The sequence below is a fragment of the Ambystoma mexicanum genome, chromosome 9 (genome assembly GCF_040938575.1).
Source record: "Ambystoma mexicanum isolate Mex_15411 chromosome 9, UKY_AmexF1_1, whole genome shotgun sequence".
In the NCBI taxonomy this organism is placed as follows: domain Eukaryota; kingdom Metazoa; phylum Chordata; class Amphibia; order Caudata; family Ambystomatidae; genus Ambystoma; species Ambystoma mexicanum.
The window spans coordinates 580,455,451-580,481,512 of record NC_090931.1 but is presented as its reverse complement, the minus strand read 5'-3'; the positions used below and the strand labels follow the sequence as shown (position 1 = coordinate 580,481,512).

Below are 26,062 nucleotides of genomic sequence, written 5' to 3'. Positions count from 1 at the left end.
AGCCAACGCTCTGGTTCGGGTAAGAGGAAGGCCGAGCACCCGGCGATGCTCCTGTAGAGACCCCGGTCTAGCTCGAAGGCCCCATCGGAGGGGGAGCGAGGCAGTGACCCTCCCTCCAAGGAGAAGGCGGTGAGCGCACCTAAGGTGGTGAAAGCCTTAATCCATCCGGCCAAGGCCTATATCGAGAAAGTCGCGGCGGCCCTGGCTCAGCCTGTGGAGGCTACACCAGTGGTGGCGACCTCGGGGCTCAGAGTCTCCCTGCCACCGCGGAGGGAGTCCTCTTTTATGCCCATCGACAGGACCCCCGTGAAACCTCCGACGGAGAAGAAAAAGGGGGGGCAGGAGGTCGTCGTGGATTCGGCCTCAACCTCTGAGGAAGAGCTGATCGAAGTCTTAAGCCACGGCGTTGGCGTGGAAGAAGACCAGCCCGTCGGGAGGGACCCCGACGTAGGAGACGACGATAACGTCGAGGGTGCCGACGGGGCCCCTGACCGCCCGTCGGATTCCCCTCAACCAGTGCCGCAAGACAACTCGGCGGCCATTTTGTTGGCTATACAGTCCTTATGCTCGGAGATAAGGACGAGACTGCCGTTACCACCAGCGGAGGAACCGCTCCCTACGGGGGACCCGGAGCCAGGCCCTTCTGGGAGCCCTCCCCCTAAGAGAAGAAGGATTCATCCTCCACCTCCTTTTCAGCCATCGCGCCCTGTTCAGCCCTCCTCCCCGTCCACGACTCGTGGGGATGATACGGGGACTGACACGGCCGCGACGGGTACAGACGAGGATCTGCCGTCGTCACCTCCCACCCCGGCTTCCCCGCCCGACGAGATTGGATCGTTTCACTCCATGATCGCCAGGGCATCCGAGCTTTTCCAGCTCTGCCCGGAAGAGAAGAAGAAGGAAGGTTTCCTTTATCAACGGCGCGAGGCCAAGAGGAAGACGGTCCTCTCTGTACCTCTACTGGACGATATTTGGGATGAGGGCCTCGCCCTCCTCAAGAACCCATCCACGACGCCGGCTAGAAGGGATCGGTACGAGAAGGAAGTACCGGGTCCCGGACGCGGCCCCCTTGTGCCTTCGGGCACAGCCGACCCCGGACTCGGTCGTCTCCGCAGCGGCCAGGAAGAAAGCGGGGGGGGCGCGGCCTCTACATCGACCTCCCCGCCGGACGGCGAGGGAAAGAAATTAGATACGATGGGACGCAGAGTCATCTCATCTGCAGCGACGACGATTAAGGCGGCCAACGCCTTGGCTATCGTAGCCCGCTACGACAGGGAGTTGTGGTACAAACTGGCCCCCCTGCTGGACTTCCTACAGGACGACAAGAGGCGGAAGCCCTAGAGATCTTGCAGGAAGGAGAGGTGGCGTCAGACCACGCCATTACGATTGCGACGGACATCGCTGACACTGGATTTCGCCAGTTGGGCAACGGCGTGTGCCTTAGGCGGCGTGGATGGCTCAAGGCTACTGACTTCCGTCAGGACGTGCAGACCAGAGTCTTGGACATGCCGTTCGACGGAAACAACCTGTTTGGGAAAACAGTGGACGATTCCCTTCAAGCCATCAAGGCAGACACTGAGACGGCCCGGGCTCTTGGGGTTCTCCAGCAACGGCGGCCGCCCTTTCGGAGCGGCGGAGGCAAACAGGGTGCCTCCAAAGGTTCCGGCGGTGGATTTTCAACCTACTGTCAAGCGGCCCGTTCGTTGTCGCAAGAAGCTTACAGGGGACGAGGCAAGTCAGGCGGACCCCACCGTCGTCGCCAAGGAGGACAAGGCGGCAAAGCCTCGTCGAAGCAGGACTGAACCGGCCGTGGAGTTGGGCCCCCACCGAAGCACCCCGGTGGGAGGCCGGCTGGCGAGCTTCGTCAGCGTGTGGGAGTCCATCTCCACCGACCGGTGGGTGCTGGACGCCCTAGCTCAGGGTCACGCGCTAGAGTTTCTAAAGAGGTGCCCGCGCGTCCCCCCTGTGGCCAGGAAAGAACATCATGTCCCTCAACTTCTCTTGGAGGTAAAGGCGATGCTCAAGAAGGGCGCCATCGAGCTCGTCCCAAAGAGGCTTCGGGGCTCCGGAGTTTACTCAAGATACTTCCTCGTGAAGAAGAAGACGGAAGGATGGCGTCCCATCCTGGACCTACGACGACTGAACAAATTCATCAAGGCACAGAAGTTCCGGATGGTCACCCTCCAACACGTTCTGGGTCAGCTGGAGGAGGGCGATTTCCTGTCGTCGTTGGATTTGGAGGATGCCTACTTCCATATTCCCATCCTAAAGGGACACCGAAACTTTCTCAGGTTCGTGGTCCAAGGGCGTCACTACCAGTTCAGAGCCCTTCCCTTCGGACTGAGGTCGGCACCCAGGGTGTTCACCAAGTGCCTCGCACCGGTGGCGGTGCAGCTGCGCCGAGTCGGAATCCACGTCTACCCCTACCTGGACGACTGGCTCATCCGAGCGAAGACGAAGGAGCTCGCCGTGGAACACACGGCAAGGACCGTCCAACTTCTCACGGACCTGGGATTCTCCATAAACTACGCCAAGTCCTACCTGGTGCCCGCGCAAGACGCACTGTTTCTGGGAGCGAAGCTCGACACAGTGTCGCTTCTGGCCTCTCCGTCGGAGGAAAGGACGAGGGCCATCTTGGGCAAGGTGCAGCGGATGCTGGTTGCGGACGCGGCCAGAGTGAGGTCCATCAAATCCCTCCTCGGAATGATGTCTTCTTGCATTTACCTCATCCGCCTGTGCAGGCTCCGGATGCGCCCGTTGCAGGAGTTCCTGGACGCGCGCTGGATCCATACGACGGGCAGCTTCGAGGAGAGGATCACACTCGACGAGAGTTTCCGACGAGCGATCCAGTGGTGGGGCACCCGCGCGCATCTGACGGCGGGCATGGACTTCCAGACCCCCGGCCACCAGGAGACAGTGACCACGGATGCCTCCCTGGAAGGGTGGGGAGCGCACACCGAAAATCTGCACGCGAGAGGCCTTTGGCTCCCGACGGAGAAGTCCCTCCATATCAACGTCCTGGAGCCCTGTGCAGTGTTTTGGGCCCTCAGGTCCTTTCTTCCGTCCCTCAAGGGCAAGGTGGTGAGGATCTTCACCGACAACACCACCACCATGTTCTACATCAGGAAACAGGGCGGAACCAGGTCCCCAGCCCTGTCCATGGAGGCGCAGGATCTGTGGCATTGGGCCGTCGCCCAAGGGATGTTTCTGGTGCCGTTTCATCTGGCGGGGATAAAAAACACCATCGCCGACTCACTCAGCAGGGAGCTGCGCTCGTGTCACGAGTGGGAACTACGACAGGATCTAGTGGACCGCCTCTTCCGACGGTGGGGCACACCCCAGATCGATCTGTTCGCGACGGCGACGAACTCCAAGTGCCGGAGGTTCGCCAGCAGGTTTCCCCAGCCGAGGAGCATGGGCGATGCTTTCTCGTTCCCCTGGGAGGGCCTGTTTCTATACGCGTTCCCTCCATTGCCATTGCTGATCCGGCTCATCAACCAGCTCAAGAGGTCACGGTGCAGGATGATCCTCGTCGCACCTGCGTGGCCGAGGCAGATATGGTTCCTGGACCTTCTGGACTTGTCAGCGTCCCCGTCAATCAAGCTGCCAGTGGACGCGGATCTTCTCTCCAGGGAAGGAGGCGCCATCCTCCGTCACGACCCGAAGTCGCTGAACTTGCAGGCCTGGCTCCTGCAGCGTTGGAGTTTGGAGGATACGACATACCGGCCGACTGCAGAGAGGTTCTTGCAAAGGCCAGGGCGTCCTCAACTCTTAAATGCTACGGACACAAATGGAAGAGGTTCTCTGTCTGGTGCCACGCACAGAAGATTAACCCTCTACGGATTACGGCTCCCCAAGTACTGCCGTACCTACTGACGCTGGCCAAAGCTGGACTGGCGCACGCGTCCATCAAGATTCATCTTGCTGCGATCTCCCGATACACCAGAACCACGGGGCGGACGTCTTTGTGGTCTCATCGTCTGGTGAAAGAGTTCATGAAGGGACTGTTCAGATCGTTCCCGCCGGTGAAGGCTCTGGCCCCGGTGTGGGAGCTCAACGTGGTGCTGACCAAGCTCATGGGACCTCCGTTCGAGCCTCTGCACTCTGCTCCGTTGAAGTTCTTGTCGTGGAAAACAGCGTTTCTTGTGGCCATCACCTCCGCACGATGGGTGGGAGAGATCCAGGCCCTTTCCTGCAAGGCCCCGTACTTGACTTTTCACGACACGAGGGTAGTGCTCAGGACGCACCCCTCCTTCATGCCCAAGGTGCCGTCGGACTTCCACCTCAACGAACCCTTGGTGTTGCCTGTTTTCTTCCCGTCGCCTTCGTCGCCGGCTGAAAGAACTTTGCACTCGCTGGATGTGGCTAGAGCGCTGAAGTTCTACGTGGACTGCACGAAGTGTTTTCGGAAGACGTCACAACTCTTTGTGAACTTTGGACCTGTCAATCGGGGGAAGGCTCTCTCGAAGGCTTCCATTTCCAGATGGCTCTCCGGCTGTATCATGTACTCTCATCGGTTGGCAAACCGACCGCTGCCTGGCCGTCCGAGAGCCCATTCCACCAGAGCGATCGCAGCTACCACGGCGTTCCTATCTGGTGTGCCCTTGCTGGACATCTGCAGGGCTGCTACGTGGAGGTCGACGCACACCTTCACGAAATTCTACTGCGTCGATCGAGATTCCAGGGAGGAGTCCAGGGTCGGCCAAGCAGTGCTGCGCAACCTGTTCGCCTAAGGTGAGCCTGGTGAGGAGGTAAGAATTGCTTAATGTTGAGTTTGATGTAATGCTTAATGTTGAGCCTTTGCCACCTCCCGTGGTTGTGTATGTGTGTACAGCTATGTATTCTTTATTCATGAGCATGTGAATCCATGCCAGACCCCATGCTGGAGAAGGAACAAGTTACTTACCTGTAACTGTTGTTCTCCAGCATGGGTCTGGCATGGATTCACGTGCAAACCCTCCCTCCTACCCCTCTGCGGCTCTTCACTTGGTCATACTGCCACTTTACGTGCTACCAAATCTGAGGATGGCTGCCAGAGGCGGGGCTTAGGGAGAGGGCAGTCATTGGCTGGGGGCAGTATGAACCAGAGACCAGTGATTGGTTACTACTGAGAAAGACAGATCAGAAACGAAACTGATACTGATTTTTTCTTTACCAAGGATTCCCGGCCTGACGACAGGGAATATTCATGAGCATGTGAATCCATGCCAGACCCATGCTGGAGAACAACAGTTACAGGTAAGTAACTTGTTCCTTCTGGTCCATTGCCTGACTTTGCCTGACCCTTGTATTAGGACATGTCAGGTAAACGGCTCTGGTGTTAGTACGTTGTCTTTCGTGCTGTGTGAAAGTGTTCATGTAGCAAGGGGGGGGGGGGAGTGGTTTTGAATGGCCTGCGTGGTAGGATGGGGAAAAGGTGTTTAAAGAAGGGGGATACTGTGTCTCACCCATCGGTGACCCACTCCCCGAATACCCCCATCCAGGTGATCCTCCCTCACTGGTCCACCCCCAGGAACTGGATCCAATAGCGAGGGCCGTGTCCTGGCCACCTGTACGACAGATCCCTGGGGACTAGTTAGGGAGACCCCTCAGGTTTCTCACAGTATGCAGAAGGACATTTCTCTTCTGGCAGGGCACAGTGAGCTAAATCGTTATTTTAGACCCAAGGTGGGCACCATCCCAAAGTACAGGTGTTTTGGTCTTGTTTATACTTAGCAAAGGTGCTTCTGCATTTCTGGCTAATTTTGAAATACCAGAGTTTTACTCTCAATTATTACAGGTAATCTACAGATGAACCTTTTGCTCTCTGGGGCTGTAGAGATACAGTACAACAGCCACACCCCATTGATGAACCATGTGTCTGGAGTTGTAAGTACTCTAGCTAGGAGAATTGCCTGTTCTTTCGGTGTTGGACTGTCCTTTTAGGTGGATCAAAACTGATGTACAAAAGGATATTTCTCCTCTGGAAAGATACAGTTAGCTTAAATGTCATTATAGACCCTCCTGAATGGGGAGTGTTCAGATAATAGGTTATTTAGCCTTGTACATTATCAGTAGATGTGCTAGCACGTGTACAGTCCCTAAGACCAGTGAGCATGGGATGCATTTATGAAGCTAAACCCACATTTTGGGCCTAGTGGTTCTTTTTTGTGGAACTGGTCTGATGTTTCCTGATTTGGAAATCTGTTGGCCTCTGGTTTCTGGACCAGGTGGTCCCTGAATTCTAAACTTGACGGTTCCCGATTTATGGGACTGTTGGCTTTTCACCAGATTACTTGAAGGCTTTTATCTTGTGGTATGTACGGTTCCTTGTTTTTGTACCTCAAGCTTCCTGATTTGTCGATTGCTTGCAGCCGGGGTGACCTTGATTTGTGGTCAGGACCTCTAACCCTAGGACCTCAATTCTCCCGATTTCTTTTACCAATGGATCCAGGTTTGTGGATCTTTTTGTTTTTCAATTTCTGATTTAAGTGTTCAGGTGTGGTATGTATATCTCCCGATTTTTCCTCCCGTGCTCCAACAAGGGGCCCCTGCTTTGAACATACGCCTTGATTTATATTAGCTGCAGGCGTTAAACAGAATTCCTTCATTGTTGACAGTATTGCGTGGAGTTTAAGCATTCATTATTTGAAATTTCACCTGTAACGAACATACATTTTTTCATGACAGGCCAACAGCCCTCAGGACCTGAGACTCTTCTATGAAAAGAACAAAAACTTGCTTCCCAGGTGAGCAGGTGTGCATACAGTTGGTTGTTTGACTGGAGGGAGGTGAATGTGTGTATCAGCCACATTACACAGACGTTGGTAGAAACCCTTCCATTAGTGTTTCAGTAATGTGCTTTTATCTTGTGCTCGCCGTCCCGAAAAGCTTGAACCTTGTCCTCTTTGCTGCATTTAAGGCTGGCACGCAGGGGTGGTCGGTCAGAATGTAGCATTTAAAAATGTTTTCTTCTCGTCTCTGGTTGATAGCATTCCCCGTGAGACGTCTCCATATTTGACCGACCTGCTGTTGGGCCTGCTGCAGAGGAACCAGAAGGACCGCTTGGACTTTGGTGAGTATGGTTGCATATATCTGTTCATATACACCATCACCTGAAAGCTGCTGTTTTTATAAAGGTCACCTCCACCCACCACGATGAATCCTCGCTCCTTTTTATGACTAAACGGTTATCATGTATACAGAACTTGACTACTCTTGGCACAATTCATGAAAATGTGTTCAATAACACCATGCAAAGGTCGCTGGCCAGGTTACTGTAATATTCCTTAAGCTCACTGTGAAAAGCACACCACAACACAACAGAGAAATGAAGAGGTCTCTCCCCTTTCCAGCATCCAAATAGGGTCTATTTTACTTTGGGATGCAAATGACATGACTCAAAAGAGTGCTGTGTTAGGGGTCAGAGAAATGTGCTCATACATTGGTGCGTGGGTGATTCTCTCTGGTCTACTGGACACAAACCAACATTTTTTTCTTTCAACGTAATGTGTGTATGTGCCACTGAAGTAACTGGCGGTGTGAGGAAAGAGTGCTTGCATGGCAAATCATTTGTCTAACAAAAACCCTCTCATGGTATTTCATTGTCAGTATCAAATTCAGGTATTGTACCACCCTGTAATCCAACAAAAAAGGACGGGGCTAATTCAGACAGTTATTAAATAAATAGATTCTAGAATGTTCCATAAAGGGGACATTTCAAGGCACATCTGCAATGAAGCGCTCATATCTTTGTTAATATAGACCGTGTATGCAATATTGTTCTTAAATGTTTATCATGCTTACAGAAATTGGCTACTTTTGCAGGATTCATGAAATTGTGACTAGTAACCCCACACTACTTTTTTCTGTTGCAAAATTAGGGAAGTTAGGTGCATAGACCACAGTTTCTACATAATAAATACATCCTCGTTTCAGGTTTTGTTTTTAACTTGAGAAGCATGCCCTGGTGAAAGCAGATCATGAGGTTCACACCCAGACCACCCATTTTATGATGCAATGAAAGGAACCAGCCCATCACAAGCCTTTCAACATCACAGACATGATTTCATGTACTTCTGAAAATGGACATTTTTCGAAAAGCCTATACATACAGTTTCTTAACATATCTATATTTAGAAAAGTGAAAATGTGTGGGTTTATGGCTGGATTTGTGGCAAAGCGTTGATCCTTATACAATTCCACACTGTTGAACCAATCTGCACCAAATTGTGCAGTTACCTGTTAAGACTATGTGGACAATACTGGCTACATGACATTTGGACACCCCACACCGTTCCCCGGATTTCAGAACCAGTCAAAATGTGTGGCTGTTGTGGCTTGGTGAAGCGTTGTTTCTTATACAATTCCACACTGTTTTACCAATCTATACCAGATTTTGCATAGTTACCTATTAAGACCCTCTGGACATTACTGGCTACATGACCTGTGGACACCCCACCTCTTTCCCCGGATTTCAACACAAGTCAAAATGTGTGGGTTTGTGGCTTGATGAAGCATTGTTCCTTATACAATTCCACACCATTTCACCAATCTGCATCAAATGTTGCATAGTTTCCTTTTTGGAACCTCCGGACATTACTGGCTACTTGACATTTGGACACCCCAGCTCCTTTCCCTGGATTTCAGCAAAACTCAAAATTTGTTTGTGTCTTGGCGAAGCGTTGTTCCTCATACACTTCCACACTGTCACTATAGTCTACACCAAATTGTGCATATTTACCTGTTAAGACCCTCCAGACATGACTCGTTACATAACATTTGGACACCCTGCTCCTTTCCCCGGATTTCAGCACCTTCACACATGAGACGGTTGCCTGAAATTGGAGAAACATCAATGTGACTGTAGAAAGACCAGTCCTCAAACCTAAAATGCACAGTTTCTGCAACATTTGCACCGCAACGAACTGCACCACGCCAGAGTGAGGCAACAAGTGGGGAGAGAGCACAGTAGGTCCAGTATGCAGCAGCACACCAACTGTCGCCTCCCCCCAACGCCTACTCTGGGGTATGTCCGCCAGCCACAGATGCCCATTCTCAGTGCACTTTACTTCAGAGTGCAAGGCACATCAAGTGATAAGCGAATCGGAATAGTGACCTAAAGGTTCATTGATTTTCAACAATTGATGAGTGTTGTCATGTCTGTCCACAGAACTCGTTCGGAGAACGGGTACTTTTTGTAGGTGCTTACTAAATGTAGGGATTCTCAGCCTTATCCTTTTTCACATAGATGTTTTGCGCAAGCCAGAGAATGGACTATTCATCAAGTGACATTAGAGACGATATCAGGGAGTTTGTGTGATATAGATACATGAGACTGCACTTGGCCTTTAGTTGCAGTATGCTATTAATCTTACACTTACCAGTATGACATAATTTCTTGCAGTAACTCCAGGTTGAATGGTCATATAATTACAGTCAAAGGGGGCGTGACATTATTTCCTCTACCTCTGGCATTTTGGTGACTGAAGTCTCATTATGTCTTCCTCCTTTTCAGCTGCAGTATGTTTTCGGAGCTAGACAAGATTTTGATTTAGTTGCTTAAAGTCTCCTGTGCACCTTTCAATGAACGCTGCTCTCACCTCCCTGTGCAAAGTAGATATTGGAGCTTTCCATTGTTCTTGGGCTACTACTTGTTCCCCGCATAACATATGCCAATCGAGCAGATCTTAAAGGTCAATATCGGTTTGTAGTTCAGAAGGACACGTCTGACCCCGTCTTAAATATCGGAATTACCACTGATCACTTCCAGGAAGGGGGCGTAGCTCCCTGTGACTTATTAATGGTCATTGAAAAGGCTAAACATATAGGTAACTGTCTTCTTTTGAATTTGAAAGACCTATTTCTATCAGATGGAATGAGAGGTATGCGCGGTATAAGAACAGTATCTAAGTTCCACCGATTACACAGGCCTCTATGATGTGTCTTTGTTGACGCATAATTGTCAACCTTGTTCCATTGCAGAGTCCGTGTGATGGAATAAGATTGCGTAGTAGCATAATTACAGCACCTAATTTCAGTTTTAGCTAGTGAGGAGGCATCCGTCATACAGCGGTTCGCTCTTTAGAGACTGCATCGTTGAGGCAGTAATTAACAGTTCATTGACACTGGAACCGCCATGCGTTGTGTGAAGAGAAGTGGGGGTGGAAAAAGTATGTTCAAATTATTCCGAATGTTTGCGATAGGGGAAAGTGAAGGTGACAGCGTAGAGCTATGCTCATTCTGTTTGTTGAAATGATAGCTGCTGCTAAAGTGGAAGGGCACACAGAGAGGCACTTTGCCATTTGGACAGGAGAGTGCAAAATTCGAGTCTTGTACCAAACACATCAAAACAATTTCTAGGAGCTGTATTAGTTATAAGAACAGGCTTAGCCTTTCCATCCATGGAAAGAGTGCAGAACATGCTTCAGCAAATACCCCAGTATCAAGCTGGTCTTCAGATAAGCGTACGCAAAACAATGCGTTTGCTATGCATGATGGCATTGTGCATATATCTAGTCCCACACGCACGTCTGCACATGCAACCAATGCAGGAGAGGTTGGCAAAACAGTGGTCTCAGGCAAGCGGTCAGTGGGACGATCTAGTGGTTGTTTTTCCAACACTAGTTCAAAACCTACACTGGTGGTCGAGAGAAAATCTGTTAAAGGAAAAACCCTTCCACGACAGGCGCATCACTCTCCAGGTGGAGGGCTCATTACCTTCAGCACACAACACATGGTCTGTGGACTCACATCATGGCACCGAACCATAGCAACCTGCTGGAACTACTAGCAGTATTCAAAGCACTACAAGCATTCGAAGCGCAACTGACGAACCAGTCGGTTCAAATTCTAATGGACAGCACAACTGCGATGTTCTACATCAACAAACAAGGGGGCACACACTCTCCAAGTTGGCGCAGAAAATATGGAAATGGACACTCAGACGGGCGATATCCCTACCGTCCCAATACATTCCAGGGGTACTCAAAACTCTAGCAGACTCTCTGAGCAGAGATCCCCTACCAGAGGAACACGAGTGGCAACTAGACTCAAGCGTCGTAGACCACATCTTCTCTCAGTGGGGTTACCCCACACTAAACTTGTTCACGACAGGAGAAAACAAGCAATGCCCAGACTTCGCGTCCAGGTTCCCCCAGCCAGACTCCAAGGGGAACGCCCTATGGATGAACTGGTCAGGGAAAATTGCTTACGCTTTTCCCCGACTCCATTAATGAGCAGGATAGTGAACAAGATGCACATACAACAGATGACGCTCATCCTAGTTGCTCCTGTGTGGGCGAGACAACCGTGGTATCCACATCTGCGCAAACTGGCGATGTGCGATCCCATCAGACTCTCTTGCCAAACCAGCCTGTTAACCCAACACGGGGTAACAACAGTGCACCTACAACCACACTCAATTAACTCAGCAGCATGTCGACTGAAGTCAGAATTCTGTCACCTTAATCTACCACAGCGGTGTATTGATATCCTCAAGGAGGCGTGAAAACCAAACACTAGACACTGTTACTTCGACAAGTGGAGAAGATTTGTAATTTGGTGCCAGTCAAAACAAACCCCATAGAATGTACTCCTTCACACATTCTAAATTATATGCTTCACTTGTTAGATTCAGGGTTAGTATTCAACTCTATAAAGGTCCACCTGGCAGCTTTATCAGCTTATACCACCTCTCAGAGTAAAGTATTGCGCTGGAAAATTCCAGTCATTAAGGCATTCATGGAGGGAGTAAAAAGACTTCACCCTCCAATTTCAAACCCACTGCCAGGATGAGATCACAATGTAGTACTAGCAAAGCTCATGGGGCCCCCATTCGAGCCTATGCATAAGTCAAGTCTTAAACACCTGACATACAAGATTTCCTTCTTAGTGGCTATTACTCCCATAAGAAGAGTTAGTGAATTGCAAGCATTGTCAGTTCCGGGCCCTTTCTTTATCATCCATGAAGATGAATTGGTTTTACGTACTCATCCTAGGTTCTCCTCTAAATTAATTTCCAAATTCCATGTGAACCAATCTATTGAGCTTCCGGCTTTCTTTCAGAATCCAACTAGCTCAGCTGAGGTAAAAGTCCACACATTGGATGTGAGGAGGGCGGTCCTTTACTACGTAAACAAAACCAGGCCGCTTAGGAAAACTGATCAACTATTTGTCTCTGTAGCACCAGGCAGAGAAGGAGACCGCATTTCAAAGAATGCCATCTCCAGATGGATAGTCTGATGTATACAATTATGCTATTCATTATCAAACAAAACACTGCCTTTTAAACCAAGAGCTCACTCCACACGGAACACTCTAGCTTTTATCGCAAATGTCCCCTTAGATAGCATTTGCAAAGCAGCTACATGGAGCTCAGTACACACTTTCACTTAGCACTATTGCATTAACACCCATTCCAAAGCAGATACACAGCCGGTACAAGCGGTTCTAAAACATCTTTTTGCCGCTGATCCTTCTCACGACCCACTGCCTTCACCTAACAAGGCACTGCTCGCTAATCTATGCATAGCATGTGATCTAAGCAGATTCCACAAGCCTCGGAAGGGATGCATTACTATCCGTAATCATATTTCTGATGCTTGTATCTGCTTAGATTCACATGCGCCCACCCTTCCCCTCCTGAGAGAAGGTGCATAGAGATTATATGAGCTTTCTGTTATCTATCTGCTTTGATACCCTTATACTTGCACTGCACTTCATGCAACATCATGTCAGAGCAAAACAATCTGAGGGCCCTCGACGCGTGAAGGACCATGGGTACAGTGGACATCACACTAGGGATAGTATTACTGGCACACCCTGTCAACGTCCCTTTTCGAGTTTCGATAACAACTGTAATACTCTACAGCTTCCACTAGATGTTGGCCTATGCATAGCTTGTGAATTTAAGTAGATACAAGCATCAGAAATACGATTACGGTGAGTAATGTATTTTCTGATGTTTGTTAATCTGCTTAGAATCACATGCTGTGCATAGGTCCGACATCCATTGGTCACTGCGGAGTATTGCATTTTGTTTTTCGTAGTCGAAAAGGGGACGTCGACAAGGCGTGTCTGTAACACTATCCCTATAGTGACGTGCGTTGTACCCACAATCCCTCACGCGTCGAGGTCCCTCAGATTGTTTTTTTCCGCCCAGCTTATGGTCGCCTTACGCGGAGCTCCTAGAGAGACATTGCAAAACAATTACTACGGACCTCGGTCCTTAATATATACTTATTGTAAAGATCCCTCCCCTCGACGTTAGCTGTGAAGCTGTTTCTCCGCCGTGCAAGTTTTCGACGGAGGGGAAGAGACGGAGGAGATCCCTCGGCGCTGCCGAACACGTGGCCAGGCCTCGCCGGCCAACATACAGTAGGGAGAGTGGGGGTTCGAACTTTTATCTTCTCGTCGAGAATGTCTTTCTTTCTCCCCTATCTTTCCCTTGGGGTTGTTATCACCAGTTTTTATTGCCTCAGCTATGGAGAGGACACCTTTTAAGTTTTGCCCACGCTGTAGGGGCAAATACACTTGGAAGGACAAACACAAGCTCTGTAATCGTTGCTTGCCCCTCGATCATAAAGAGGACAGCTGCGCGGCCTGTAAGCTCTTGAAACCAAGAACACTTAAAGAACGGAAAGTTAAAAGGTGGGCGGACTACGCTATGTCGAAGTCAGTTTCCTCACCCGCCGCCGCTGTTACAGAAAGTGACGAGGAGGGTGGTAACTCGACGTCCGTTACGGAAGTCATTAACCCCCAGAAGGAGCGCTCGCGCTCCTCGACGTCCGTCCCCGGCCCCGACGGGCTCGGCTCACGCCCTGCTTATGGGGATGCACACCCCGGCGACAAGGACGCACACAGACCCCATAGGCCTAAGCACACAACCCACGGCTCTTCTTCGTCGAGGACGAAGGAGCCACCAGCGCCAAAGGGGACGCAGGGCACTCCGGCGTCGACCTCAGACCGCAAGGGTCTCAAGCCCCACCCGCAAACGCAGCCGCGACCAGCGATTGGGCTTTCATCGAACACGGGCGCTACCTCAAAAACATCCGACGTAACGCTCCATAGAGCGGCCGTCGAAAAACAACGCGCAGCGCAGGCAACGCCGACTCCAGAACCCTCGACTGACAAACTCGTCGTCGAGAGTCTGGCGAGAATTGTTTCCGAGGATAAACGTAAGCGGACGACGAAACAGACGTCGAATACCGCACCCAAGGAAATAGAAACGCCGAAAAAGCACAAGAGTAGCCAGGAACTGCCCCATTCATCTAAAGGCACTTCTGAACTACCGGAGGGCTTTTCTGAGGGCGACGGAAACCTTTCGTCGACGTTGTGGGAGCGTTCGAAGCGTTTTGAAGGTGATAACACTGATTTCCCCCCTCTAGACTATTCAGGGGTTCCCCATGAGACCATGGAAAGACTCCATTCTTGTATGGAAAAGATGGAGAGGTTTTTGGGTAGCCAAAACCCACCCACACCCAAAAGACCAAGAGAATGGACCCAGGATGACCCTAGGGTCAAGATTCCTAGGCTGTTTCCCCCTTCTACAGATGCATATGACCTCACTGAAGAGGAGCAATACCTCCAGGAAGATGAGGAGTGTTTAGGTGGAGAGGAAGAACATGAGGAGGAGAGGTTTGAGGAAGACCCTTACACTAGCGCAGGAGCTTTTGAGGAAGATACAGCTACCTCACAGCCCTGGCACTCCCCATCAGTGCACTCAGACCCTGATGTCTTTCACCCTTCTCCTCCCAAGGACTCACCTATTGGGAACACCTCCCCCATAGATGACCAGCCTTCACTTAATGCACTATTGCGCAAGGCAGCAGCACATTTTGAAATAGACACAGGGGAGACTCTTCCGGACATAGACTTTGTAGAAAAAGTTATTAAAGAAAAAGCCCCAGTCAGTCAGTCCATTCCGCTCCTGGCTTCTATAAGGAGAAGAATAACTCCTTCCCTTTCCAATCCGGCCTTAGTCAGAGGGGTCAACCCTCGGATAGAAAAGCTCTTCAGCCCTTCGTCTTCTGACCCTTTGTACATCAGGGGACATTCTATTCCGGACTCTCTGGTAGTTACTAACGCAAGAAAGAGAGCGGGGGTACCACTATCTACTAGTGAGGCACCACCTGACAAAGAGGGCAAGAAGCTCTATGCACTTGGGAAGAGAATCACGACCTCCGCCGCCTTCTCAACTAGGATTGCGAATAACAATTCCCTATTAGCTAGCTACGCAGATGCACAGTGGAGCAAGCTGTGCAGCGAAGCAGAGGACGCACCAGAACCCCTGCGTTCACGCCTGTTGGCTACTATATCAGAGGGAACTCTTGTAAACCAGGGCATCGTAAAGAACTCCATGGATGCCGCAGAGACAGCTGGACGTTCCCTGGTTCAGGGAATACTTCTCAAACGCCATGTCTGGCTGCGCAATTCGGGATTTAAGCCAGAAACCCAGGCTTCCCTAATAAATAAGCCCATAGAGCAAACACATCTGTTTGGGAAAGCAGTTGATGAGGCCCTAGAACATGCGAAGAAGGAGTTTGATACCATCAAGACTCTTGACCAAATTTCTAGGCCACCTAACAGACGCAGCTATGGCAATAGACGCTCCTTTCGTGGCCAACGCCAGCAGCAAAGCCAACAACAATTTTACTCTGCTACCAATTGGCCCTCTAACCAAAGCACCCAGTTCAGTCAAAGAGGCCAACGTCGTGGCAAAGGAAGAGGGCGCGGCTCCACTCCAAAAGGCCCCACGCCCAATACCAACAAATGACCCAAAGATTCGGGTCCCCTCCCATGCATCACCGGTCGGGGGCCGGCTAACATCGTTCCTTTCAGCATGGGAGGGAATAACGTCAGACCGCTGGGTATTATCCACCATAGCCCACGGATACTGCATCGAATTCAACGGTTCCCCAAAATACAGACCCCCACGGAACCGGCGCATGACACCGGAACACCTCACTATTCTTCTTCAAGAAGTAGAAGAGCTACTGAAAAAAGAAGCTATAGAGGCTGTCCCCCTATCGCAGGTAACAGAAGGTATTTATTCAGTGTACTTCCTTGTACCCAAAAAGGATTTAACCATGCGCTCTGTATTAGATCTGCGTCCAGCGAACAATTTTGTCAAACCCCAAAAGTTTCGTATGGTAACCTTGCAGGATGTAATCCCTCTGTTATCACAGGGGGATTACATGACAACACTAGACATGAAAGATGCATACTTTCATATTTTAATGTTGCCAGCGCACAGAAAATATCTCAGGTTCAAGATAGAGAACAAACACTACCAGTTCAGAGTACTACCCTTCGGGATAGCATCTGCACCAAGGGTATTTACGAAAGTACTGGCAGTGGCAGCGGCCCACCTGCGCAGATTGTCCATCCCGGTTTACCCGTACCTCGACGACTGGCTCATAACAGGGGATTCTTACGAAACATGCTTCTCCAATACCCAAAGGACCGTAGACCTTTTGTCCCAACTGGGCTTCTCCATCAACGAAAAGAAGTCCAGCTTAGAACCCAGCCAAATCAAACAATTCCTAGGGGCTCTAATTCGAACAAAGGACGGCCTCGTCTTCCCCTCCAACGAGAGGGTCCAAAACATGCTGTTTCAGATCCCCCATTATGTGGCAGGTCGAGAGGTTACGGTACGCAAAGCAATGCGTTTGCTAGGGATGATGGCGTCATGTATTTATTTGGTACCTCACGCGCGCCTGCGCATGCGCCCAATGCAAGAGTGGCTCTACAGCCAGTGGTGTCAGGCCAGCGGACAATGGGACGATCTAGTGGTGGTCTCGCAGGCCTTGGTTCTCTCGCTACGGTGGTGGACAAAGGAAAACCTGTTATTAGGGAAAACTTTTGCCACACCCGCAGTGGAAGCCACTCTAACCACAGACGCATCCCTTACAGGATGGGGGGCTCACCTATCCCATCAGACTGCTCACGGAGTGTGGACTCCGAGCTTAGCATCCAAACATATAAACCTGCTGGAACTATTAGCAGTGTTCAAAGCACTGAAAGCCTTTCAGGAACACTTACAAGGAAAGACAGTGATGGTCCTCACAGACAGCACCACAGCCATGTACTATCTCAACAAGCAAGGGGGCACTCACTCTCCAGGACTGTCCAAGCTGTCCCAGAATATATGGAAGTGGGCTCTCAAACACAACATGTTCCTACTATCACAACATGTACCAGGGGAACTCAATCTGCTAGCAGACAAACTCAGCAGAGACTTCCCCCTACCCAAAGAGTACGAATGGCAATTGCAAGAAGACATCGTCTTAAACGTCTTCACGCAATGGGGTTTCCCGGAAATAGACCTGTTTGCAACCCTGGAGAACTCACAATGCCAAAGTTACGCCTCCAGGTACCCCCAGAACCAGTCGAAGGGGAACGGTCTGTTCATTCAATGGTCAGGGAAATTTGTTTACGCCTTTCCCCCGACTCCCCTCCTCAACAAGGTGGTGCACAAGATGCACCAAGAGCAGGTGACCATGATACTAGTGGCCCCAATGTGGGCCCGGCAGCCATGGTTCGCTCACTTGATGGAGATGTCCCTATCTCCCCCAATGAAACTTCCTTGCCCGTACAACATGCTGTCACAAGACAAGGGCAGGACACTGCATCCATGCCCTCAGACCATGAACTTAGCAGCCTGGCTCCTGAGATCATAGAATTTGGACATTTACATCTCCCTCAGAGATGTATGGACATCCTCAGCGAAGCCAGAAAACCTAATACTCGCCACTGCTATTCTAGCAAGTGGAAAAGATTTGTCATCTGGTGTAGAAGTAAGAACATCAACCCGGTTGACTGCTCTGCCACTAACATTATTCTGTACTTGACCCATTTACTGGATTCAGGTCTAGTGTTTAATTCCATTAAAGTCCACCTAGCGGCACTTTCTGCATACACCACTTCCCAACTTAGTGTCGTGTTGGAAGATACCAGTTATAAAGACCTTCATGGAAGGGGTAAAGAGAATACACCCCCCAATAGCTAGCCCAGCTCCTGGATGGGACTTAAACGTGGTACTTTCTAGACTCATGGGCACTCCTTTCGAACCCATGCACAAGGCAACTCTTAAATACCTCACTCTTAAGACTGCTTTCCTAATAGCTATCACCTCCATTAGGAGAGTAAGTGAACTACAGGCTCTTTCTGTATTAGACCCCTTCGTATCAGTTCACAAGAATAAGGTGGTTCTTCGCACACACCCAAGGTTTGCACCAAAATTCATCTCTAAATTTCATGTAAACCAATCTATAGAACTACCAACGTTCTTTCAAAACCCTTCCAACTTGGGAGAAAAAAGTCTGCATACACTAGATGTACGCAGAGCTGTCATGTTCTACATGGAAAGAACCAGATCACTGAGAAAGACTAATCAGTTCTTTGTCTCGGTGGCAGCAGTAAGAGAAGGAGATGCAGTCTCTAAGTCCACTATATCTAGATGGATTGTACAATGCATCACTCTCTGTTACACTCTTGCTAAGAGAGAACTACCCTTCAAGCCAAGAGCACATTCCACTCGAGGCACTGGGGCATCCATAGCATTCATTGCAAATGTTCCCCTTGAGTCCACCTGCAAAGCGGCTACCTGGAGTTCTGTGCACACCTTTACAAAACACTACTGTCTAGATGCACACTCAAGATCTGACTCCCAGGTGGGACAGGCAGTATTAAGACATCTTTTCTCTACTGTTCCTTCTCATAACCCACCGCCAACTCCGGGTACTGCTCGCTAGTCTGTGCACAGCATGTGATTCTAAGCAGATTAACAAACATCAGAAGACAATGCATTACTTACCGTAAAAGCATTTCTGATGGTTGTATCTGCTTAGATTCACATGCGCCCACCCTTCCTCCCCGCTCGGATGGAAGGAACATAGACTTCCTTTTATATCTCTCTTTTCTGTACTCACTCACGTCTAGAAGGCTCCCTCAGGGCAGAAAAATACAAACAGAGGGACCTCGACGCGTGAGGGATTGTGGGTACAACGCACGTCACTATAGGGATAGTGTTACAGACACGCCTTGTCGACGTCCCCTTTTCGACTACGAAAAACAAAATGCAATACTCCGCAGTGACCACTGGATGTCGGACCTATGCACAGCATGTGAATCTAAGCAGATACAACCATCAGAAATGCTTTTACGGTAAGTAATGCATTGTCATATATATATATGTATATATATATATATATATTTATTTTTCTGATGCTTGTGGAATCTGCTTAGATCACATGCTGTGCATAAGCCAACATCTAGTGGAAGCTGCGGAGTAGTACTGTTTGTTTTTCGAAAACTCGAAAATGGACGTCGACCTAGGGCGTGCCAGTAATACTATCCCTAGTGTGACGTCTACTGTACCCATGATCCCTCACGCGAGTAGGACCCTCAGATTGTTTTTTTCGCCATACTTGTGGGAAGCATAGTTGCGGAGTTCCCTGGCTTTCAGCCATTTGTCATTAATTATTCAAAACGTCACTGTTTCTCTTATCCCACGTCGAGACTCCGAAGATCTATGCCGGTACTGAAGAACGAACAGCTGTCGAGACTGCACAACGGACTTTGGGCCTCGGAAGGCCTCTGGCCTCGGCCCTGCAAGTAGGGAGGGTGGGGGGTCGACATACTCGCACTCGTTTATTTCCTACATACACTCGCCCGCTGCCATGTATTAACATATGGAGAGTACTCCATTTCAATTCTGCCCCAAGTGCAACCGTAAGTTCCCTTGGGTAGATAAGCATAACACCTGTAATCTCTGTTTGCCTAAGGACCACCCCAAAGCCAATTGCAGAGCGTGTAAGCTCTTTATAGCTAAAGCACTTAAGGACCACTCCACCAAACGTTGGGCCCATTACGCCAGGCAACTCGAGGCCATGGACGCTGTGGGTTCCTTCAATGATGGCAGCAACGCCGCTGTTTCAAACGGCGAGGGCACTGGAGTGTCGTTAGACACCCAAGCGCCAGCCCCCGACCTCGGAGGACTGTCCGGCGGGGCAGTTATGGGGCCCACACCCGGCGGCATGAGTGCTACCCATACATCTAAACACACTAACCCCTCCTGAGACTCGACACGTGTGTCGAGCGATCGGCAGAAAATGGCACAAAGAGAGCGGTCTGCAGAATCGGTGTCCTCTGGGCGTTCCAGATCTCGATCGCCTCATGACACACAGCAACCGTCTACGATTGCTAAGGGTGCCACGCTTCCTTAAGTCACTGAGGTATGGTCGTCAGAAGACGAATCCGACCTCCACCCCCAAGCAGCACTTTCAAAGTCGACTCCGCCAATTCGTTCCATGTCTGGCTCCGAGTCTCGACGTCCCCCCTCTAAATCTCTAGACCCTACGGAACCCACCTCCGAATCTCGACGCCCGGGTCGAAAGATTCAGGGAAGACCAAGGAGTCAGGGAAACATGCCTCCACACATGGTAAGGGGGACAAACAACAGACAAAACCATCTGAACAGCAGGTTCACAAGGACAAACGTAGATCTTCTGAAAAAAACAAGACCCCTGACCCTGTCACTAGGCCTAAGGTTGTCCCTCCCACTCCAGAGGATATGGGAATGGAAGATGAACCTCAACAAGAGGTGGTCATTCCCAGTTCCAAGGAATGGAGCTCTGAAGACATCGAGTGATGAATGTCTTTTTTGGCTAACTTTTACGAGAAGAATCCTGATCACTTTTTCAGCTATCAGAATACCCCTGCTACCTCTACTTCTTCTGGATCCAAAGACCCTCAGCCTCCTAGTAAGAGACCTTGCACTTAGACTCCAGCTCAGGGCCTGATTTCAGACACGTTCACTATTCAACCTTATCTTCAGTATAATGAAGATCCAGACATACAGATACTGGACGACCAGGCAGGGGTCGAAATATTATGGGGACGATGAGGACCAGGATGAGGAGGAGGAAGACGAGGCAGAGGCCTATAGTCTCGACTCCCCTATTCCCAAGGACCCACCGGTGAATGACTCACCTGTGGATAATCAGCCGTTATTGAATGAGGTCTTAGCTAAAGCTGCAGAGCACTTTCAGATAGACACTCAAGGTGCTCAAGAAGAGAGGGACTTTGCAGAGGAAATTATGGGGGATAGGAAATCTGTTGCCCAAGCCATACCAATTCTGAAATTCATCCAATGCAGAATTGACCCCTCCCTCCTCACCCCTAACCTTACCCGGGCAGTCAACCCAAGAATAGAGAAATTATTCAGGGCCGCCCCCTCCGACCCACTTTATATAAGGGGTCAGCTTAAACATGACTCATTGGTGATCACAACCACCAGAAAAAGGGCGGGTACACCTCTAGCATCCCCGGAAACTCCCCCAGACAAGGAGAGCAAAAGGATATATGGGCTAGGAAGGAAAGTGGCTTCCACCTCCGCTTACCAGGCAAGAATTGCTAATACCACCACTCTGCTGGCAAGTTACAATTGTCACCAATGGGAACAGGTAGCTGCCCTCATTGCCTCAGCACCTGAACCTCTAAAGGGCCCGTTGGCCCAGATTGCGTCAGAAGGGAGATCGGTGTCAGGATGCATTCTCAAGGCGACTTTTGGCACAGCGGACAATGCAGGCCGGCTCATCGCAGAGAGCACAGTCTTCAAGAGACACGCTTGGCTAAGGCAGTCGGGGTTCAAACCCGAGACACAAGCCACTCTAATCGACATGCCGGTGGAACCAAATGTCTTGTTTGGGAAAGCGGTGGAAGAAACAGCCAAAGACGAATATGAGACCCTTAAGTACCTTGGACAGCTAACCAATAAACCCACGAACCAACGAGGGAATAATAATTTTCGTCGCTCCCGCGGCCAAAATTCCCAGAGAGGGTCAAATTACTCTCAAGGGCAAGGAACATCATGGGGGGGGCAACCAACAGGCTACTCAGAATTTCGCCAGAGGTCAGAAAAGGGGCCGTGGTAGAGGGAGAGGCAGCCCAGGTAGAGGCGATACGCCTCCCAACAAACAGTGACGCTCCACTCAGGGTCCCTTCCCATGCATCCCCAGTAGGGGGGCGCATTTCCTGCTTCACCCACGCATGGTAAGGGATCACATTGGACAGATGGGTGCTGTCCACAGTGTCCGCGGGATACTGCATCGAACTGTTGGAGCGCCCCCGCGACCATCCTCCAAGACAGAAAATACACTCCTTGGAGCACCAAAGAATCCTCCTCGAGGAGATCATCATTCTTCTAGCAAAGGACGCGATAGAACTCGTCCCGGGCAACCAGGTAAACAAGGGTATTTATTCAACTTACTTCCTTTTGCCAAAAAAAATCTAACAATGCGCCCAGTATTAGACCTACGCCCTGCAAACAAGTATGTCAAGCCACAAAAATATCGCATGACTACCCTCCAAGAAGTAATTCCCCTACTAAGAAAAGGAGATTACATGGCAACAGTGGACATGAAAGATGCCTATTTTCATATTTCCATGTTCCCAGCGCACAGAAAATTCTTGCACTTCAAGGTGGACAGTCAGCACTACCAGTTCAAGGAGCTGCCCTTTGGTATAGCATCGGCTCCAAGGGTATTCACCAAGGTACTGGCGGTGGTGGCGGCGCACCTACGCAGGGAGGCAATCCCAGTGTACCCTTACCTGGACGACTGGCTCATCACGGGGGAAACCCCAGTAATTTGCAGATCCAACATCCAAAGAACAATCGACCTCCTCTTCGAATTGGGCTTCTCAATCAATGAGAAGAAATCAAGCCTGGTGCCAAGCACCTCCAAACAGTTCCTAGGAGCTGTCCTAAACACTCAAGAGGGGTTGGCCTTTCCATTAGAGGAAAGAATTCAGAACCTACTACTGCAAATTCTTCAATATCAGTCCGGTCGTCAGATAAGGGTTCGCAAAGCGATGGTGTTTGCTAGGCATGATGGCGTCATGTATTTACCTGGTTTCCCACACGCGCCTGCGCATGCGTCCCATGCAGGAATGGTTGGCGAACAATGGTCTCAGGCAAGTGGTCAGTGGGATGATCTAGTGGTTGTTTCACCAACACTAGTACAGAATCTTCGTTGGTGGACAAGACAGAATCTTTCCAAAGGGAAACCCTTTTGCGATTCGGAAATACAGGCTGTAGTCACTACAGACGCGTCCCTGTCAGGATGGGGAGCACACCTCCTTCACCACACAGCTCAGGGCCTCTGGTCTCACACAGTGGCCAAGAATCACATCAACCTGCTAGAGCTTCTGGCAGTCTTCAGAGCGCTTTGAGCGTTCGAACCCCACTTATCGAACCTGTCAGTACAGATCCTAAAGGACAGCACGACCGCAATGTTTTACATAAACAAACAGGGGGGGCACTCGTTCGCCAAATCGCCCACAAGAACATGAATGGTGTCTACACGAAGAAGTCGTAGGAGACCTCTTCTCACAGTGGGGTTTCCCCACTATAGACCTATTTGCCACAAGCGAAAACAGACAATGCCCAGGATTCGCATCCAGGTTCACCCAGCCAGGCTCCATGGGGAACGCTCTATGGATGAACTGGTCGGGATGTTTGCCTATGCTTTTCCACCAACCCCTCTGATGAGGAAGGCGGTCAACAAGATGCACAGGGAATCGATGACACTCATCCTAGTTGCCCCCATGTGGGGGAGACAACCGTGGTTCCCGCACCTGCGCAAAGTGGCAGTGTGCGAACCCATCAGACTCCCATGCTGACACAATCTACTATCCCAGCACGAAGGACAAACAGTGCATCCTCAACCCAGCTCGATGAACTTGGCAGCTTGGCTCCTGAAGTCATAGAGTTTGGCAATCTCAATCTACCACAGAGATGAATGGATATCCTAAAAGAATCAAGGAAACCTAACACAAGACACTGTCACTTTGATAAGTGGAAAAGATTCGTTATTTGGTGCCAGAATAAACAAATCAACCCAGTTGATTGCACTCCTTCCAATATTGTTACCTACATGCTCCACCTGCTGGATGCAGGATTGGTATTTAATTCACTCAAAGTACACCTGGCGGCACTGTCAGCATGCACCACCTCCCATAACAAGGTGTCATGGTGGAAGGTGCCAGTTGTCAAAGCCTTTATGGAAGGGGTGAAGAGACTCCACCCTCCAATTTCCAACCCACCACCAGGGTGGGACCTTAATGTGGTGCTTGCTAAACTCATGGGTCCCCCCTTTGAACCCATGCATAAAGCTAGTCTCAAACACCTGACCTATAAGACTGTCTTCTTAGTAGCCATTACATCCATAAGAAGGGTCAGTGAAATTCAGGCTCTGTCAGTGCAGGATCCTTTCTTTACTGTTCATAAGGATAAACTGGTTCTACGAACTCACTCTAGGTTCTCACCTAAGTTTATTTCAAAATTCCATGTTAACCAGACAATTGAGCTGCCAGCCTTCTTCCAAGATCCCAAAAGCTCTGCTGAGGTAAACATACAAACACTAGATATGCGAAGAGCGGTCCTCTACTATGTAAACAAGACCAGACCACTAAGAAAGAAAGATCAACTGTTCGTCTCCGTAGCTACAGGCAGAGAAGGAGATTGCGTCTCTAAAGGAGCCACCTCTAAATGGATAGTCAAATGTATCCAGCTGTGTTACTCCCTTTCAGAAAAAACACTGCCTTTTACGCCAAGGGCCCACTCTACAAGAGGCACTGTGGCCACTCTGGCTTTCATTGCAAATGTACCCCTTGACACCATTTGCAAAGCAGCTACATGGAGCTCTATTCACACCTTTACTCAGCACTACTGAATTGACACTCATTCCAAGACAGATACTCAAGTGGGACAAGCGGTTCTAAGACATTTAGTTGCTTATGACCCTTCTCACATCCCACCTCCTTCTTCTAACACTGCTCGCTAATCTATGCAAAGCATGTGATCTAAGCAGATTCCACAAGCCTCGGAAGGGATACATTACTCACCGTAATCGTATTTCTGATGCTTGTATCTGCTTAGATTCACATGTGCCCGCCCTTCCTCCCCTCTGAGAGAAGGCACATGGATGCTTGTAGTCTTATCTTATATCTGCTTGGATACTCTGTACTCACGCTACTCCTCATGCTACCTCATGTCAGAAAAATACAATCTGAGGGTCCTACATGTGTGAGGAATCATGGGTACAGTGGACGTCACACTAGGGATAGTATTACTGGCACGCCCTAGGTCGACACCCATTTTCGAGTTTCGAAAAACAAACTGTAATACTCTGCAGCTTCCACTAGATGTCGGCCAATGCACAGCATGTGGATCTAAGCAGATACAAGCATCAGAAATACGATTACGGTGAGTAATGTATCCCACATATATGTAGTTGCTTCTGTAGTGTGAGAAACCACAGGGATGAAGGAGGATCTGAGGGAGTACCAAAGAGCACTGTGTACACCGAGTGAGCATCATTTTGCCAAAAGGTCTGTACTGGGGCTTCATATTGCCCATAAAAGCGTGGTTCCATAAGTGGGATAACTAAGTGATCTTTGCGTCATGTTCATATTAAGGTGAACTCTTCTTTCTCTGTATAATTCTCCTGCTGATGCTAAAGCCTTGAGTCTGATGTGCCAACACCTTCCAGCAACCTTTTGGAGGGTGTTATGCTTAGCGTGGACAGGACCCTCCTTATGCCAATGCTGGGTTCTTTGTGTGTTGTGCGTGTACACGACCCCTCCTCCTGTGCAGCAGTTGCATTATTGTGCTGGTAGAAGGCAACTGGTGCATCCAGATCGATTAGGGAAATAACTGTGTGCTAGGTGAGCTGTTCTTCATGTAATTCTTTGCTTGGCCAATGAGAATCCTGGACTGGTAGGGACAATAGCCACTTTTAGAATGGGTTTATTGTGCACCACTGATTATATGTATGTGTGCATGTGCTTATTGGCTTGGCACTGTTGTAGCGCCTGTCCGAAGGTGCCTGAACCCTGGGCTATTCAAATTGATGCACAAGGAACCTGCTTACCAAAGCATGTTCTCGGGTGAGTTGTTCTCTCATCCAGTACACAGATATAAGCCATTGACAGCAAAGATCCTGTCCACTAGAGCTGGCATATCTTAGCTGATTTAAATATCATTGTCGTCTGTCAGTGTGATATCTTTCTTGCTGGG

The 26,062-nt window shown here is 49.6% G+C and overlaps 1 protein-coding gene across 2 annotated transcripts in view; it reads left to right on the top strand.

Moving 5' to 3' along the window:
• ULK2 (unc-51 like autophagy activating kinase 2) overlaps positions 1 to 26,062 on the top strand; it is an 801,072-nt gene that overhangs the window by 398,521 nt on the left and 376,489 nt on the right. For both annotated transcript variants that reach the window (XM_069615186.1, XM_069615185.1), the window contains exons 9-10: positions 6,670 to 6,728; positions 6,972 to 7,054. In XM_069615186.1, coding sequence (XP_069471287.1) covers positions 6,670 to 6,728; positions 6,972 to 7,054 — 142 coding nt within the window. The remainder of the gene's footprint in view (positions 1 to 6,669; positions 6,729 to 6,971; positions 7,055 to 26,062) is intronic.